This window comes from Scomber scombrus, chromosome 12, assembly GCF_963691925.1.
Source record: "Scomber scombrus chromosome 12, fScoSco1.1, whole genome shotgun sequence".
NCBI lineage: Eukaryota > Metazoa > Chordata > Actinopteri > Scombriformes > Scombridae > Scomber > Scomber scombrus.
The window spans coordinates 24,051,600-24,066,480 of NC_084981.1; the positions used below are offsets into that span (position 1 = coordinate 24,051,600).

The following is a 14,881-nucleotide window of genomic DNA, read 5'->3' on the forward strand; positions in this document are numbered from 1 at the left end:
AAATATGTTTCAGTAGGACAGAGAAATACAGATCGATATAAAGTCATACTTTTAAGATTTACATCATCAGATATGTACAATTATTCCACAGACAGTATTGACGCATTGTAAATCCAACACTTTGTTCTAATGCATCTTTATACAGTCTTTACAAAAATACAACCACGGAAGCAAAAATGAAACTTAACAAAACAAAAAGACAGAAAATGAGTGTATAGTTCTTGTTTGTGCCTTCCTGTCTTGTTGAGCCACCGTTGGGTCTCAGTTTGTAGTGTAAAGCACTGAGGCTTGACAAGGCATCTCTGTCTCTGTCCGTCTCCTCACATCGAACAGGCTGAACCTCTTCCTTAAATGAAATATTCCTTCTGGCTGTCGCTCGGACCATTGTGTGAGCTGGTCTGGCTGCTGAACGGCAACTCTGGTCCATCCTCGGGTTTTACAGTTTTTACCTCCTGGCTCTGACACGTCCCTTTCCTCCTGTAGAGGAAGCGGCCCATTATGGCTAATGCTGACACGGTCACAAAGATCACCACGGCTATCACTCCTGGAAATGAGAGAAATGGAAAAAGTTATTGCAGCTCAGCAGGGGAATATATAGACCTTCTTTACCTCCATTACTTTATTTTTTGCCATGTTGAGGAATTCTGCTGAAAAGTCTCCCTCCAGTCAAAAATAATAGTGATGTTTTCAAAGAAGGAAAGCTCCTCTGTGTGCTCCTTAAAACTGACTTTAAGACAACTAGTTTGGAGTCAATTGAAGACTAAAACTTGAAGCCTCTAATGCACAAACACTGACAGTGGACTTTTCAGGGAAGTAAGAGGCACCTTGTATCAAGTAGTTAAATATTTGAAATGAAACATATTTGCATACTCATAGGTTCTGTATTTTTAATGAGGGAGAAGCAGCAGATGCTCATTTTAAGGATGTTTATAATTTAAAGCAGAGGATTTTTATATGTCCTAAAACATGTGAGGGATCTTTAAAGAGCAAGTATGGGCCAATAAAACAATATCAAAACATAGATTTATTGCTGGAAAACTAATGAGCCCTCTATAGATTTACATGTTTGAATGTTTTTCCAAATTTGAATCACAGTGGATTAATTATGATATTTTTTTTTTTTACTCTAATCAATCGAAAAAAGGACTTTAACTTCATAGTGAAAACAAAAATTACAAAAATTGTCCTTAATTGAAAACAAACACAAATGAGTTAATTGCACAAGTCAGTATTTATCAGTGGCACTGTTATTACATCAGTTATTACATCATGTGCAGAAGGATCTGTATCAGCTTTTCTTATCTGGAGATAAAAGTTTTTTACCTAATTCTTCTTCACAAAACTACTCAAGGTCATGTCAAGTGTCATGACTTGGAATCAATATTGTTTTTAAGCTCTTCATCTGTAGCTTTGGCTTCACTTTGGAGTCAGTTTATTGCTGGAAAATAAGTCTTCTCACACACACACACACACACGCACACACACACAGACAGCAGCAGGTTTTTCTCCAGGGTTACTTTTTGTTTTGCTTCACTCATTTTAACCCCGTACCCAAAAGTTTCAACCAGAAAGTGCACGGTTTAATAAATCAAAAAGTCTGAAATTCCCATTGGGTGATGTTAAAGTTCAAGACATGTCAAAATGTCATCTACGTGAACACATCCGTTTGCTGCTTGTGGCCAATAAATTCAGCCTGAAAAGAAACTCCTCAAATGTGAGTGAGTAACGACAGATGAATTTTGGTTTTTGCATTGCATGTTGAATCTCAGAGCACATTTATATTTGCCCCGCATACAGTGGAGATCATGTCAATATAAGGTATTGTTTGCATGTATTAAGTTAAAAGAGGTGTTAGATTAGATAGCTTTATTGACATTGTACAAGTAAAACAAAATTAAGTTTGTGGCTCTTGTACACAATACATTAAAAAGACAGTCAGTTAAGATTATAGGACACTATTCAGAGATGCAACAGTAAGATTAGTGATCAGTGCCCTTGTATATCCAAACTAACTAAACAATTTAAATAGTCTAAAAAAAATCTATCTATCTTAATAAACAGAGCCACAGCTCAATGTGCAGTGTCATCAGTGGACAATGGCAGCCTTGATTAATAAATAAATAATTAATTATAGGTGTAACTTGAGTTCAAAATGTGCAATATTGAGTTGTCATAGTATTGTAATAATAGTAACAGTAAGCAATCTTTAGTAACAGTAAACAAGTGCAATCAGGCAATTATAGACATAATGGCAGTTGTGGACAGAGCGAGAGAGCACATACTTTGAAAAGTCACTTCCTGTATTGGTGGTTTAGTTTGTGGTTTATGAGCCTTGTTTGTATAGTGGGACAGATTAGATCTACAGAATTAAATTGGAGACAAAACATTACAAATGTTCCTTTAATAGAGTAGAAAATAAAAAAAGTAGCAAGCGGTCAGTGGCTGAACAGGCAGCGAGAAAAGATTAGATTGCTTTGACTCCATCATTAGTTGTGCAGTTTGCTCATTTTCCACAAGCTCCTGCGGGCAGTTTCAGCTATTAGAGGACCTCTGCACCAATGTCAGCCAAAACAAGTACAGCCATTGTTCTTGGAAATACATTCTAATTAGTTGTGGTTTCCTTTGTGTACTCAGACAGAGTCACGTTGTTTGAGGGACAACTCACAGCACTACACAGCATGCAGATATCATGGAAATGACACAATATATCATAATAATAACAAATTGGTATCTAAAAACTAAGATTATTTGAGCAAATATCTTCATTAAACATAGAAAGCTAAATATTTTGCACTGGTGTGACAAAAATATTCAGCTGTGAACATCTTTTCACTGACAGTTTTCTATTCTGAGCTGTAGAAATCCACAGAGGTATAACAGAAAATAAAAAGATGTGAATTTTAAATGAGATCACAGTTTGTGACTTATTGGAGCCCTCGAACATCACATCATCCCTGCTTGTTCTGCAGACACTTTCTGTCTCATGATAGACGGTACCGACGGTGTGACAGTGAAACAACTTGCTGTTAGCGTACCTCCAATTAGAGCTGAGTCACTCCTGATGGCATTGACTAGAGGCTGACCTGTTCCCACTGATCCAGACTGGCCTGCAGCGCAGACAGAAGAAACAGACCGAAAAAAGAGAGAGGAAATAGAAATGAGATTAGACAGGAACGAGAAAAAGAAGGGGGGAATCACGGGGGAATGAAAGGGTGACGAGAAATGAAGTTGAACAGATGAGGAGAACAAGTAGAGGAGGGAGGAAGTCATTAGTGCCATGAAAAATAGAAAATGGAGCTGCTGAAGAGCGATGCTCAACAGAGACATGTCGAGGAGGAACAGGAATCATATAACTTGGTATTGTCAGTCAGAGCAGAGAGGCATATTCTCAGTGTGAGCGACCACACGGGAGAGATATCACAAAGAAAACTTTCTTCCCAGGTCTGTGCTAATTGCCTCGTTTTGGTCATTAACCCGGTCATTAAATCATCATAACGTTTTAGAGGTAGCACCCACACAGAAAGCTGGACAGTATCATTTACAGTTACTTCAATAATATTCGTTAATTTGAGTTAATTGCTATAATTGTACACCTTCACTGTGGGTCTATTGTGTTTTTGGGGTCAACCACAGATTTTTGAAGGCTGGAAGCTCACCCATTACATCAGAAAATCTAAATATTGCTAAAATCAGAGCGTAGGTGGAGCAAGTTGCAAACACTACAGAAGCTGAAAACAAACCAAACAGCCCTTTCCTTAAGCCATTCTGCCTCTATGAAAGAGCATATTGATAGTTTTCTAAGCTTTTAGCCCATCAAATACAAATCTATATATTTATATCATTGTCAACCATTCTCCAAAGGATAATATGAGTTTTAGATTGATCTCCTATCTTCCAAGGAGCTATTGTTGTCTATGATTTCTGTCCACAGTGAAAATCAATGGGCAGAGACAATAGGCCTGGCCTAGGTAATCCATCATAGTGGATTCACACAACATCTTTATTATTTTGTGTAAAGTATGCCACGGCTTGTTTAAAAGGCGCCTTTTAGACTGTGCAACAACAATGATTGTGAAAGGTTATTGTAAGTCTCACTGTGCGAGATGACTATAATAAAATCTGAGTCACAATCTGTGTCAATATAAAATGGCGTCTGTGAGATTGTGCACTTGAATGTCTGTTGGAAATTGTGGCGCTACGATGTAAATACAAATAGTAAATGAAAGCAGAGGCATGTCATCTGCGCTGTCTTGAAAATGTAGCAAAGTCACATTTCACACATGATTAGTTTCACCTCCAGCGTTTTTGTTTTTTTGTGTGCCAAGGACATATTAATGTATTTTTCTTTATTTTGCTAAACTTTATTTAAACAACTTAAATGCCACACTGATCAGGGCATTCTGTGTGTATTCTAAATGACTGTAAATGTGCGTCGTAGCAGCAGTCACATTGTGAGAAGTCAGTCTTAAATTTCTGTCAGAATTTGCCTCGGTTTGTCTTTGGTCACCAAAAGTCCACATTGGTCGTCACTGGACATGTCTCACAGTAAACAGAGTATACAGTATGTCACAGTGTGATAATACATTTCTCTAATGATTGTCAGCTTTTGTCTCAGACAGCCCAAAATTGCAAAGGACCCTTCAGATTTGAGGCTCTGAAAAGCCTATATATATATATATATATATATATATATATATATATATATATATATATATATATATATATATATATATATATAAGGCTATAGACCAGACCATTTAACTAAAGGACTAAACATGCACAACTGCCAGTATGGTCCTTCTAACAATGGATAGTTTCCCACATGATATGCACTAAACAAAAGGCAAAAAACATGAAAAATTAGAAACAAGAATGAGACTGATGAGGGATAGACAGATGAAATTGCATCAGAGTCTGATGGATGTTTATGTCAGCAAGATTTTCTATCCATTTGTTCTTATAGTGGGTCATGAATGGGTGATGAATACTATGATCTCCCAGAGTGTTTCTTGTCACTCTGTCTTGTTTTGATTAGTCCTTTTCACTAAACTCATTTGGACATGTCACAGTAGGAAGAAGTCAAGAAGTCACAATGTCTGTGGTGAAAAAGGGCTATTCCAGTCATGTCTTTGACACTGAGAATGTGACAATAACACCAAATAAAACAACAAAAGTTCCCTCTGACCTGATAGGTGGTCTGTGGTTTCTGCTGCATAGGGATTAGCTGAAGTGGAGCCACAGTCGGACTGGACCAGTGGACCGGTGATGATAACTGGGCTGGTGTCTGAGTGGAGCAGAGCAGCTTTCAGAGGGGTGATGGAGTTAAAGAGGACGGCAGAAAGGCAACCTGCGAAACCTAGAGAGGCAAGCTGAGCTATCTCTGGATCCACCTCATCAGAGTCTGCAGAGACAGAGAGGAACAGGGTTGTGTTTAGTAATGAGCCTTAAAATTGTTGGATTTTTAATGGATAAACAATCACAGACTCTCTGTAGATATACTGTAACATGCATCACATAATAACTCACAAAAACCTTAACCCATATTCAAATCATTAAATCAAAGTATGCTGACAAGGACTAGCATAACTTTGTCTAATTTGTTAGCAGTGGCAGCGCTGCACCTGCATCAGGAATGTCTCAAGGCCTCTCATCTTATTAACAACCAATTTCTTAGTCCGTCTCTGAAGGCGCCGTTCAAAAAGAGCCAAACTAGGTCATGACAAAGTAAATTACAGTGCTGTCATGTCTCTGTTACATGTCCGATCTGTTTAACAGTCACACCAGGTAGACACAAACCACAAGCAGAGGTATTTTGGTTAAAATAGCCCACCATGATGAGAAAGGTTAAATTCTATTTAATTAGACTAAAATCATCAGTATGTGCTTTTCCTCCTCGGAGTCTTCAAGTGTTTATTAGAGCAGCTTGAGTTTAGCTGGCCAAGGAGAATCAGAGAGAAAAATCTAATTGTTGAACACTAATAAATCTCTATGAAAGAATGAGAGCACTGTACTAAACTGTTGCAGCTCTGCTGAACAAATAATACTGCAATGTGTTCGTCATACCCAAGAGGAACCATATAATTGGTCCAAAGAAAATAAAAGATAATTAAGAGGCGAAACAAACATTGACATCATCAATGCACCTACATCATCCCAAAAGAACAACCTCAACGGTGTGATGACTTTAATACAATGTCTCCCAGTAGGAGCGTCTTATGTGAGAAGTTTGAAGAGTTGCTCACACTGTATATAAGCAGAGTACAGAAGCAAACAAGAAAGAAAAAAAGCCTTTTTGTTGGCAATAAGGAAACTTTCTTCTCTACTTGCATCAAAAAAGCACTGCTCTTATGTACTATATGAAATCCTGCTGCAGCTGCAAAGAAGTTGGTTTTCTTTTTGATTTGTGAAATATGGATTTAAAACCACACAGAGCCCTAAAAGCCTGGCTTTAAATCAAAGTGTGGACTTGCCTGAAATACCAGGTTTAAAAAAAAGAGTCGCAAAAGGAAGTCTAAAAGCTACACTGGAGGGCAAATGGAAACCAAAATGATGGAAGCCAGATGGACAATAACAATTCTGGTCTTTTATTCAGTCTGTCGGTCATTTCACCACTTTGATCCGGACAAAAATAACAAAAAAATATCACCAACTATTGGATGGATCGCCTTTACATTTCATGCAATACCCTAATATTTCCTCTAGAACCACCATGAACTTTACATTTGGTGATTTTGAGTAAAATGTCTCAACAGCTACTGGATGAATTGCTGTGAAATTTGATGAATCTCTGAAAAAACTGAAACAACTTTGATGACTTTACTGTGATGAAAGTTTGGAAAACCTCATCTCTGAACATCTCAGTGTGTCTGAGTGCTTTGCAGCCTGCAAAAAGGCCCTATTTAGGTTTTTGCAGCTGTCTCACTCACCACTCACTCTGCCAAGAACCAGCGACCTGATGGCATTGAATTCCACATCGGATGTCAGGTTGAAGTCTTCTCTGATGTTCTGGTCAATCTGAAAAAAAATGAAAGATATCACTTGAAGATTAGTCTCAGAAAAAAACACCTCACCAGCACTGCTTGGTAAATACTTACTAGTAAATACTAAAATTTAACTGATAATACACCTGAAAATGTTAGAAGCTGATGAATTGTTATCATACTAGCAGGATTGAGGATGATAATTAAATATTTCCCTGTATTTAGTTGTTACAGTGTCTTCAGCTCTGTTATTTGATTTCCAAAGTCATGAAGTAACAACACTTCTTCTATCTTAGAAGGGTTAAACATTCACCGCTGTGCTATCGAGAGTTTGCTGACATACTGCGTAGCTGCCTGGTTTTTCAGCTGTATGAAGGCGGAACATGTGGCTATACAGAGAGTCATTAAAACAGCTGGAAAGGTCATCGGGACTGAGTTGCCAGACATCACAACCATCTCCACCTCCCACTGCCTGTAGCATTCACTTTAGCAGCAACATTTGCAGTTTTTATTTTTATTGCACTTTATTGAATTTAATCTTCTTATTTCTTATTTAGTATTGCAAATACATTCTTACCTATATTGCCTATTTTCTAGAGATGCTGTGCTGTTTCGTTCTTGTAACAATGAAAAATAAAGTACTTTGAACTGTGGTTTTGGTACTTGGAAACACAGCTCAAAGTACAGCTGTGTATCATCAGGATAGGGTGTGCCACATCATGATTAAGCAAAGATTATTGTTATTGAATCAGGTGCCCAAAAGTTCAACATCATCTTAGAGTCAGCAGAGAACATTTAGTCTTGAATGTATTTTTAAAAGAGCACTTTAAGAGCTTTTTCTGAGCTATCAACCACGTTTCTGTGTCTACTGTCTGAGTGCAGCTCAGGCTTTATTATCCGTGAGTGTTTTGCTGCAGCCTTCTCACAGTTTTTCCCAATGATTGTTAAAATGGACTGACAGAAAGTCATCTGTGAACACCAGGCTGACTCTGTATTTAGTACAGACTGAGGAGAATATTGTAGCCTGATGTGTGTGTGTGTGTGAGTGTTTTACCTGCATAGAGACAGAATCTGTCAGTCTACTGATAGTCACAGTATGTAGCTGGCCGTTGGCGAGGTTTCTCACTTTGCTGCTCAGGATCTCTGCATCTTTGCTGCTGTCCAGTTTGTATCTCACCTCCAGCTTGTCTGTAAACACACAAATCAACTAAACAATGCACTTGTACGTTCCTTAAGCACAGTGAAAGACCATATTTACTACATTTCTCAAGAGCAAAATCCTATTATTTATTGTTTTGTGGCTTATAAGTAGAGAAATAAAGAATGTCCTTAATAAATATGCAGAAATTGGAGCTGTACAGGCACGCTACAGTGTTTATTAGGATTACGAACATTCACACATCATTGGGCATTTCTGATCTTAATTGCTAAGAACAACCCAACCTGAGAGATCTAGACGCTCCAGGGCAACAGCAGCTGAATAATTCACCAAAAGATTAATTCAATATTTGGAGAATCAGGGCTAAGTTTTACCAATAAAGGTCCAGAATCAAGTTAATTTATATGATTTTTGCATCATTTACGATGGATAATTTCATTCCTTTCACATGAATACAATCTGATGTCTGCAAGCTGTGTGAATGAGAGTGAGACACATTGGAAAGTAAGGATTTCCTGGAAAGCAGAGCAGTGCAAAAACATATAACTGGGATAAATTTGAGTTTTTAACATTTTTACTCTTACTTCATGTGAGCATATCTTGGATAATAATTGTGAATGTTAATAGTCTATTCTAATAGTCATCTGATAAGGAAAGGAGAGTTTGAGAGTCTGGATTCCTGCATTATTCATATTTTTCAGAAATAATTTTTTTCAACACTTACTGATTACTGTTTGTTCAACATGCATTACAGCAGAACAGACAGAGAAAAGTGGGAGGAGGCTTTCACCCTGTAATGACCACGATTAAGAAGTCACAGGAGGTGACTACAGAGCTGACAGACCCTGATGACTCCGCTGACATGGAGTTACGTCAGCAAACTTGTAAGTGTTTTGAAAAGTTGGAGATGGCTGAACTTTTCACCTTTTAACAACATCAGATTTCCAACTGTCCTTCTTTTTCTGCTGCAAACATTTAGTTCATATAACAACAATTTCTGCTGGTGAGTTAAAAGTTCAGCAGAATTCTCTCAAAAGTGTATTATTTTTCTTTGGTGCTTACCAGTTTCATACTGTTTGAGAATCAATTTGGAACTTTATGATCATGTGATAATGCATGGGGAAACTACTTGTTCCTGCTTGGTGCATTCACAGAGGCTCTGACATTTGAAATCTGAGAGTCAGCTCGTAAAAGCAACAACAAATCCTCCTTTATCATGCAAGATAATTACCACAATATTCATGCATATTGCTGCTTTGTTTTTTGTTCTGGGTTTGATATTAAATAGTGTTCAGTAGCTTCTGAGTGCAACATATTTTGGCAGTCGTCTCTTCAGTCTATGATGTGAGAGGAAGACATTTCTACCTGACAAAGAGTCAATCTGGTCTCAAAACATACTCTTTTTGATATTAAGGGCAAATATTTTAAAGGGAGCATTTGCAAGTATTTGAGAGAAACAGATTAACTATGCAACTGAAAAAGGGACATGTTACTAGAAACAGTCATAACCATGATATATTTAATGATGCATATTGTTGTCTTTAGTCATGGCTTACGGCAGGAACGTTGTCAGAGGAATGCACTAACAAGGAGAACATCTGCTCACAGCTACGGTAAAATACAGCAATAATGTAACTTTAACAGAAGAAAAAAAGGGACAAAGATCTTCATGTTCGCCATGATTGAGGAGCTAAATTTAAATTAATGTCTTAACATTCAAATAAATTGGAAACCAAGAAAACTATTAAGCCAGACATAGGGCAGAAATGTAAATGTTGATGGGCTAAAACCACCAGAATGACATGGTTAGCAATATATATATCTTACTTTCTTCAAGTTCATTGGCTCTTACTGATGTGGATCTTTAACAAATGGGTCCTAAATATATACTGTAATTTCTAAAAATGGCAAAAAAATTTACAAAAACAGCTGCCAATGTTCATTGTAACAAAGAAACATGCACTCACATCAGCGGTGTGGCTCACTCACTGATGTATTTGTGAGTTGTTTTTGGGCAAAACTAACTCTATAGCACAGAGGAATAACTTGCAGTATATCATGGAGTTTTTTACAATGAGAAACAATACCACCAGGCTTTATGATTATGAAAGAAAACACGTGTATAGTTATAAGGACACAATTTGCTTGTTTAAAACTTTAAGGTGACACTTCAACTGATGAAAGTGCAATTACACCATTGCTAACAACACAACAACACATCAAACAGGCTGCTTGCAGTAAGTTTTATCACCAATAGAAACCTGTTCCAGAGTTTTAATGAGGTGTATTCAGTTTAAATGCAGCTACCTGTCGTCTACCTGATCACTGTGGTAACTCTAATGACCTGCTCGCCATCACCATCCTCCAGTCTGGGTTATTAAAGCAGCCTATTTACAGTCTATTTACAGCTATTCTAGGTGGAATGCCACTTATAATAGGTTTATCAGCTTCTTTTCCCTCTGCAATTCAAATGACCCTACTTGCCACTCGTCTGGCTGAACTCACGACAAGTTGATTAAACACTGCAGTGAACAGTGGGCTATGAGAACTGGATAAAAGAAAGGAGGATGAAAGAAAAGGAGTTGGAACATAAGAAGAGAAGGAAGGTGACAAGGAGGCTTGGTTTAGGAGAAGAGAAGGGAGCCTCAAACAGCTGCAATGTCTGTGCACATATCAGTGCTCTCAGTTCATTGTTGATCATCAGGGATGTAATGTAGCTGATGCATAATGCAGTGAAATGTCACTTTAACTGCTTTGAAAATGCACCAAAACAAACTATTTCAAGGTGCTGGATAAGCTTATTTAAATTAGTAAGTTGTTAAACACACATATGTGTACATGTTTAACTTATGTTAGTGTTATTTTGATGAATTAGATGATTTAAGTTATTATTTTCTCCTTGTTCTTGTACATGTTGTCACATTATTAGTCTTACAATCTGTCACACTGCTTATACAGTCAGAAATGTTGGTTTGTCTTCAATGTGACATCATTTATTACGTTTTTATTAAATTTCGAGTAATTACACTTCATTACATAACCAACAGTAACGAGGCTTTACATGATCCCTCTCCACAAAAGATCACAACTAAGCAGCACAAACTCTGAGAAAACAAATTAGGTTTTTAAGTTTTCATAAGGAAAAAAAATCAGCCTCTTTAATGTTAATTCAGAGCATCTTTCAGATATTTGTTTATGGGAATTAAAACCCTTATTGTCACAGTTGTAGCACCATAATATCAGCCATACTGCACTCCTTTATTCAGTAGGGAGACAAATAAGAAAATAAGGCTCATGATGGTGCTACATGAGCCAAGCCAGGTGTCTAGATACAACATAGTGAACATCAACAGAGAAAACCACAGTACATGTGCTTTAAGAGGATCTGAGTGCTCACCATGCTTGTTAAGCAGCAGAGCTAGGTACTCTCTGTAGTAGGAGCCCACGTAGAGGAGCAGAGCTGGACTCTGGCTGGTCCTGAAGCTCAGGGATATGTTTTCTGCTCTCAGGCTCATGCCAGAGTGGATGAAAGAAGGCAGAGCGTTGTTGCTCTTGTTTAGCATCAGCTCCTTGAAGGTGTAGCTGACGGATGTTCCCGGCTTGAAGCTGGCTGAAACCTCTGCAAGAAGGGAGATAGCGTGTCAGAGCTTGTTACAAACTTTGATAATAGAAGATGTCTTATTTGTAGCTGTGTGTGACAGGCAGTTGTGTTGATGGGATGTGTATGTTTGAATCTGGTTGTCAAAAGTTGAGTTTGACTTGATTTATGCTGTTCTTTCTCACATTAAAGTTTTTTTCTTAACCATTTTATCTGTATTTTGCTCAGACTCAATAACTTTTTATCCTGTGCCTACTGCAGAGTCACTTAACATTTCACTTAACCAAATCAACATTTCACTTAATCAAATCAACATTTCATTTAACCAGATCAACACTTCTTCCCAGGGACAGCATAACAGTCAGGTTTGCATTTAAATGTGCATACATCTTCACACTGCATCTAAGTAACATCTCATCTCACAGGGGGACTGTATGGTAGCAGTGACTCAAATGTTGTATGTAGAGCGCCTCTGCAGCACTGACAGCACCTAATTAGTGAGCTGGTGAAAATGCAGCCATAGAAAAACCAGCTGACAAGCGAAAAGAACAATGTGAAATCTGGCTGCTAATTATAACACAGTCATGAGTTGTGACTTCTGTAGCAGATACAGTATACCTGTGTAGCTCCAGCCAACACAGCTGGGCTTGTTATTTATTGAATATGCGACACATCGCCATAATTAAAGCACAGGGTAGGTTTAAAATTCAGTTGGCATCAAACAACTTGTAGTTATGTTTATGCCATCGAGCAGCTGTAGTAGACAGCTGTTACTGTGCTGACATGATGACTTGATGTTCCAGTGATAACTTAAATAATAAGAACTTGTGATGTGCAGTCTTAGATTTAAAAAAATAAATAATGCAATGCATCAGATCACAACAATCTGACAAGCTGTCTCCGTCAGGATACCCAAGCAGGTTTACTTGGATATGTTGACACTTTGGTGAGATAAATAATTGCTGCTACAAGTTCTGTCTTTGTTCAGATGCTGCAAATAGAAAATGATTTTGTTGTCTTTAACTTAACTTTTTACTTAATTAACCTCAGTTCAAAACATCTTTAGCACACATTAGTATTGCATTTATAAAGGTTTAAGACTAACATTTTTTAAATACAACATGCATTAGTGAGATTTTGCAGCATTCAGGCAAAAAACACAAGTGTGGGAGTGAAAGGTCCAAACAAGATAAATAACCAGCCAACCAAACTTAATAAACAGCCTCAAGTTATACTGTGTATCAAGTCTCCCAAAGGATCAAGATTATTAGCAGCTACAGATGGGCCATTCTGCAGAATTCTTGCCTTTTCCATCCTCAGGACATTACATGCATACATATCCATGAAAAGCATATGTACATTATATTATACATGTATGTATTATATTATTAAGCAAGGTGTCCTGCACTTTGTCCTCATTACAATTTAAAGATATACCATGTAAAACCGTAACAAAAACTACCTTAAACACTGACAAAATAGGATTTTCACTCATCCCCACTCTCTTCATAAAATTGTATTGTGTGACTCTGTTTTCTATTTAGTCATAAAAAACAATTTCTTATTGGGAATTCATAATATTTTAGTTGAATTATATAGTCCTGTTACCCTGACACATTACCCCATCTAAAAATTTAGGATATTTCACAAGTCACATGATGATTTGTAGTCTTCTGAAGGCCATGAGAAGACCAAAAGTAAGCTCTCTCACTATGTTTTCTGTATTTTTGATAATATGACTGAGAATGTCAATCTCAATATTCAGTCCTGTTACATCATTTTTTTCTTAGATGTTATTATGTTGTTTTAAAAAAAAAAGTTTTGGTAACATACTTGAAGGTGCTTTGTATTCCTATGCTTTTTGCATTGATGTCATGTGGCGAAATGTCATGTATTTTACTAATGCTTCGCTATAAACTCAGTCCTGTTACTCATATGAAGTATTTGTCAGTTAAAAATGGCATTAGATTGACCATTGCACATTCTGAATTGATAACATGCATGTTTTTAGATATAGTGATGAAAAAAAGATCAATAATTAAGTTGAATTTTGATGGGTTATAACATGCACCATGGCACCAATTTGGCAGACTGGTCCATATAACAAGGATGTGAGGTTGCAGTGGTGGGGTATGCACCTGTATAACCTCAGAGCTCCTGTGTATATAGATATGTATATATATATAGTGCATGGGTGTTAAATTATTCAAGTTTGTGTTTGTCTTCATGACCTCTTTTAGTGTGCATGACCTCTCCTTGCATCTCCATGTGTGTGTTTTTATTTATAGAACACTTTCAGGTGCTGCACTGTAAAATATTCAGGTAAGGTTTCAAAATATGTCATCACTCGTGGCTGAGTTGTGTGTTGCTTTTGAAGTTGTTTTTATATAAAGTCAGCTTGTTAGATTTCTGAACATGACATCTAGTTGACTTTATCATACATGCTTTGTAAGGTTTAAAACTAACCTATTAACTGTGTGTGTGTGGAGCTACAAAAATCTAGATATGGGAGAAGATTTAGGGAGATTTGGAGGCCCTACTTGGAGTTTAGAGCAATTTAGCAAGTGTGTTTGTATCTGACTGAATCTATATCTGCACTGCTTTCTGCTGCCATATCTTTACTGATTAGCCAACTATGCAAAAATGGTTAAATGAGTTTGCTTTGGGGTAGAACATGAAAAGCCAACTAAAAGCGAATTTGTTCACAATGACCTACATTTATAAAGTGGAAATTGAAGTTCTTTATATTTAAATTCATGTTAGTCATTTCATTGACACATGGCTAATCATGTGGTGTGTGCTGGGACACCGGTGACAAAGCATCTCTACCTCTGTCGCAGAATACTCCGGTGTAAGCAGAGGGGCTGCAGTCGCAGGAAAAGCTGTTGGCTCTTTCCACACAACGACCGTGGTTCTGGCAGAGGGAGCCGTAGCTGCTGCAGTGGCCCGGGCATCCGGCCTGAACTCCCGGTGTGATCTTGGCCCTCTCCTCCAGATCCAGTGTGACGCCATTCAGCTGCAGAGCACGAATACAACCCCGAAAGCCCTTCTGTCTAGATGCTGTGCCCCCTGAAGACACACAAACGAAGCACTTAAAAGTGTTATCTGTTCATCTTTTCTTTTTCTGTTTATGATTCTATGCAG

General features: G+C 37.5%; 1 protein-coding gene across 1 annotated transcript in view; it reads right to left on the bottom strand.

Moving 5' to 3' along the window:
• Nucleotides 1-347: 347 nt before the first annotated feature.
• LOC133991468 (contactin-associated protein-like 4) overlaps nt 348-14,881 on the bottom strand; it is a 46,996-nt gene continuing 32,462 nt past the window's right edge. Inside the window, exons 16-22 of the mRNA XM_062429890.1 lie at nt 14,567-14,806; nt 11,537-11,758; nt 8,035-8,168; nt 6,927-7,014; nt 5,186-5,401; nt 3,036-3,107; nt 348-544 (exon numbers count right to left, since the gene is read on the bottom strand). Coding sequence (XP_062285874.1) covers nt 348-544; nt 3,036-3,107; nt 5,186-5,401; nt 6,927-7,014; nt 8,035-8,168; nt 11,537-11,758; nt 14,567-14,806 — 1,169 coding nt within the window. The remainder of the gene's footprint in view (nt 545-3,035; nt 3,108-5,185; nt 5,402-6,926; nt 7,015-8,034; nt 8,169-11,536; nt 11,759-14,566; nt 14,807-14,881) is intronic.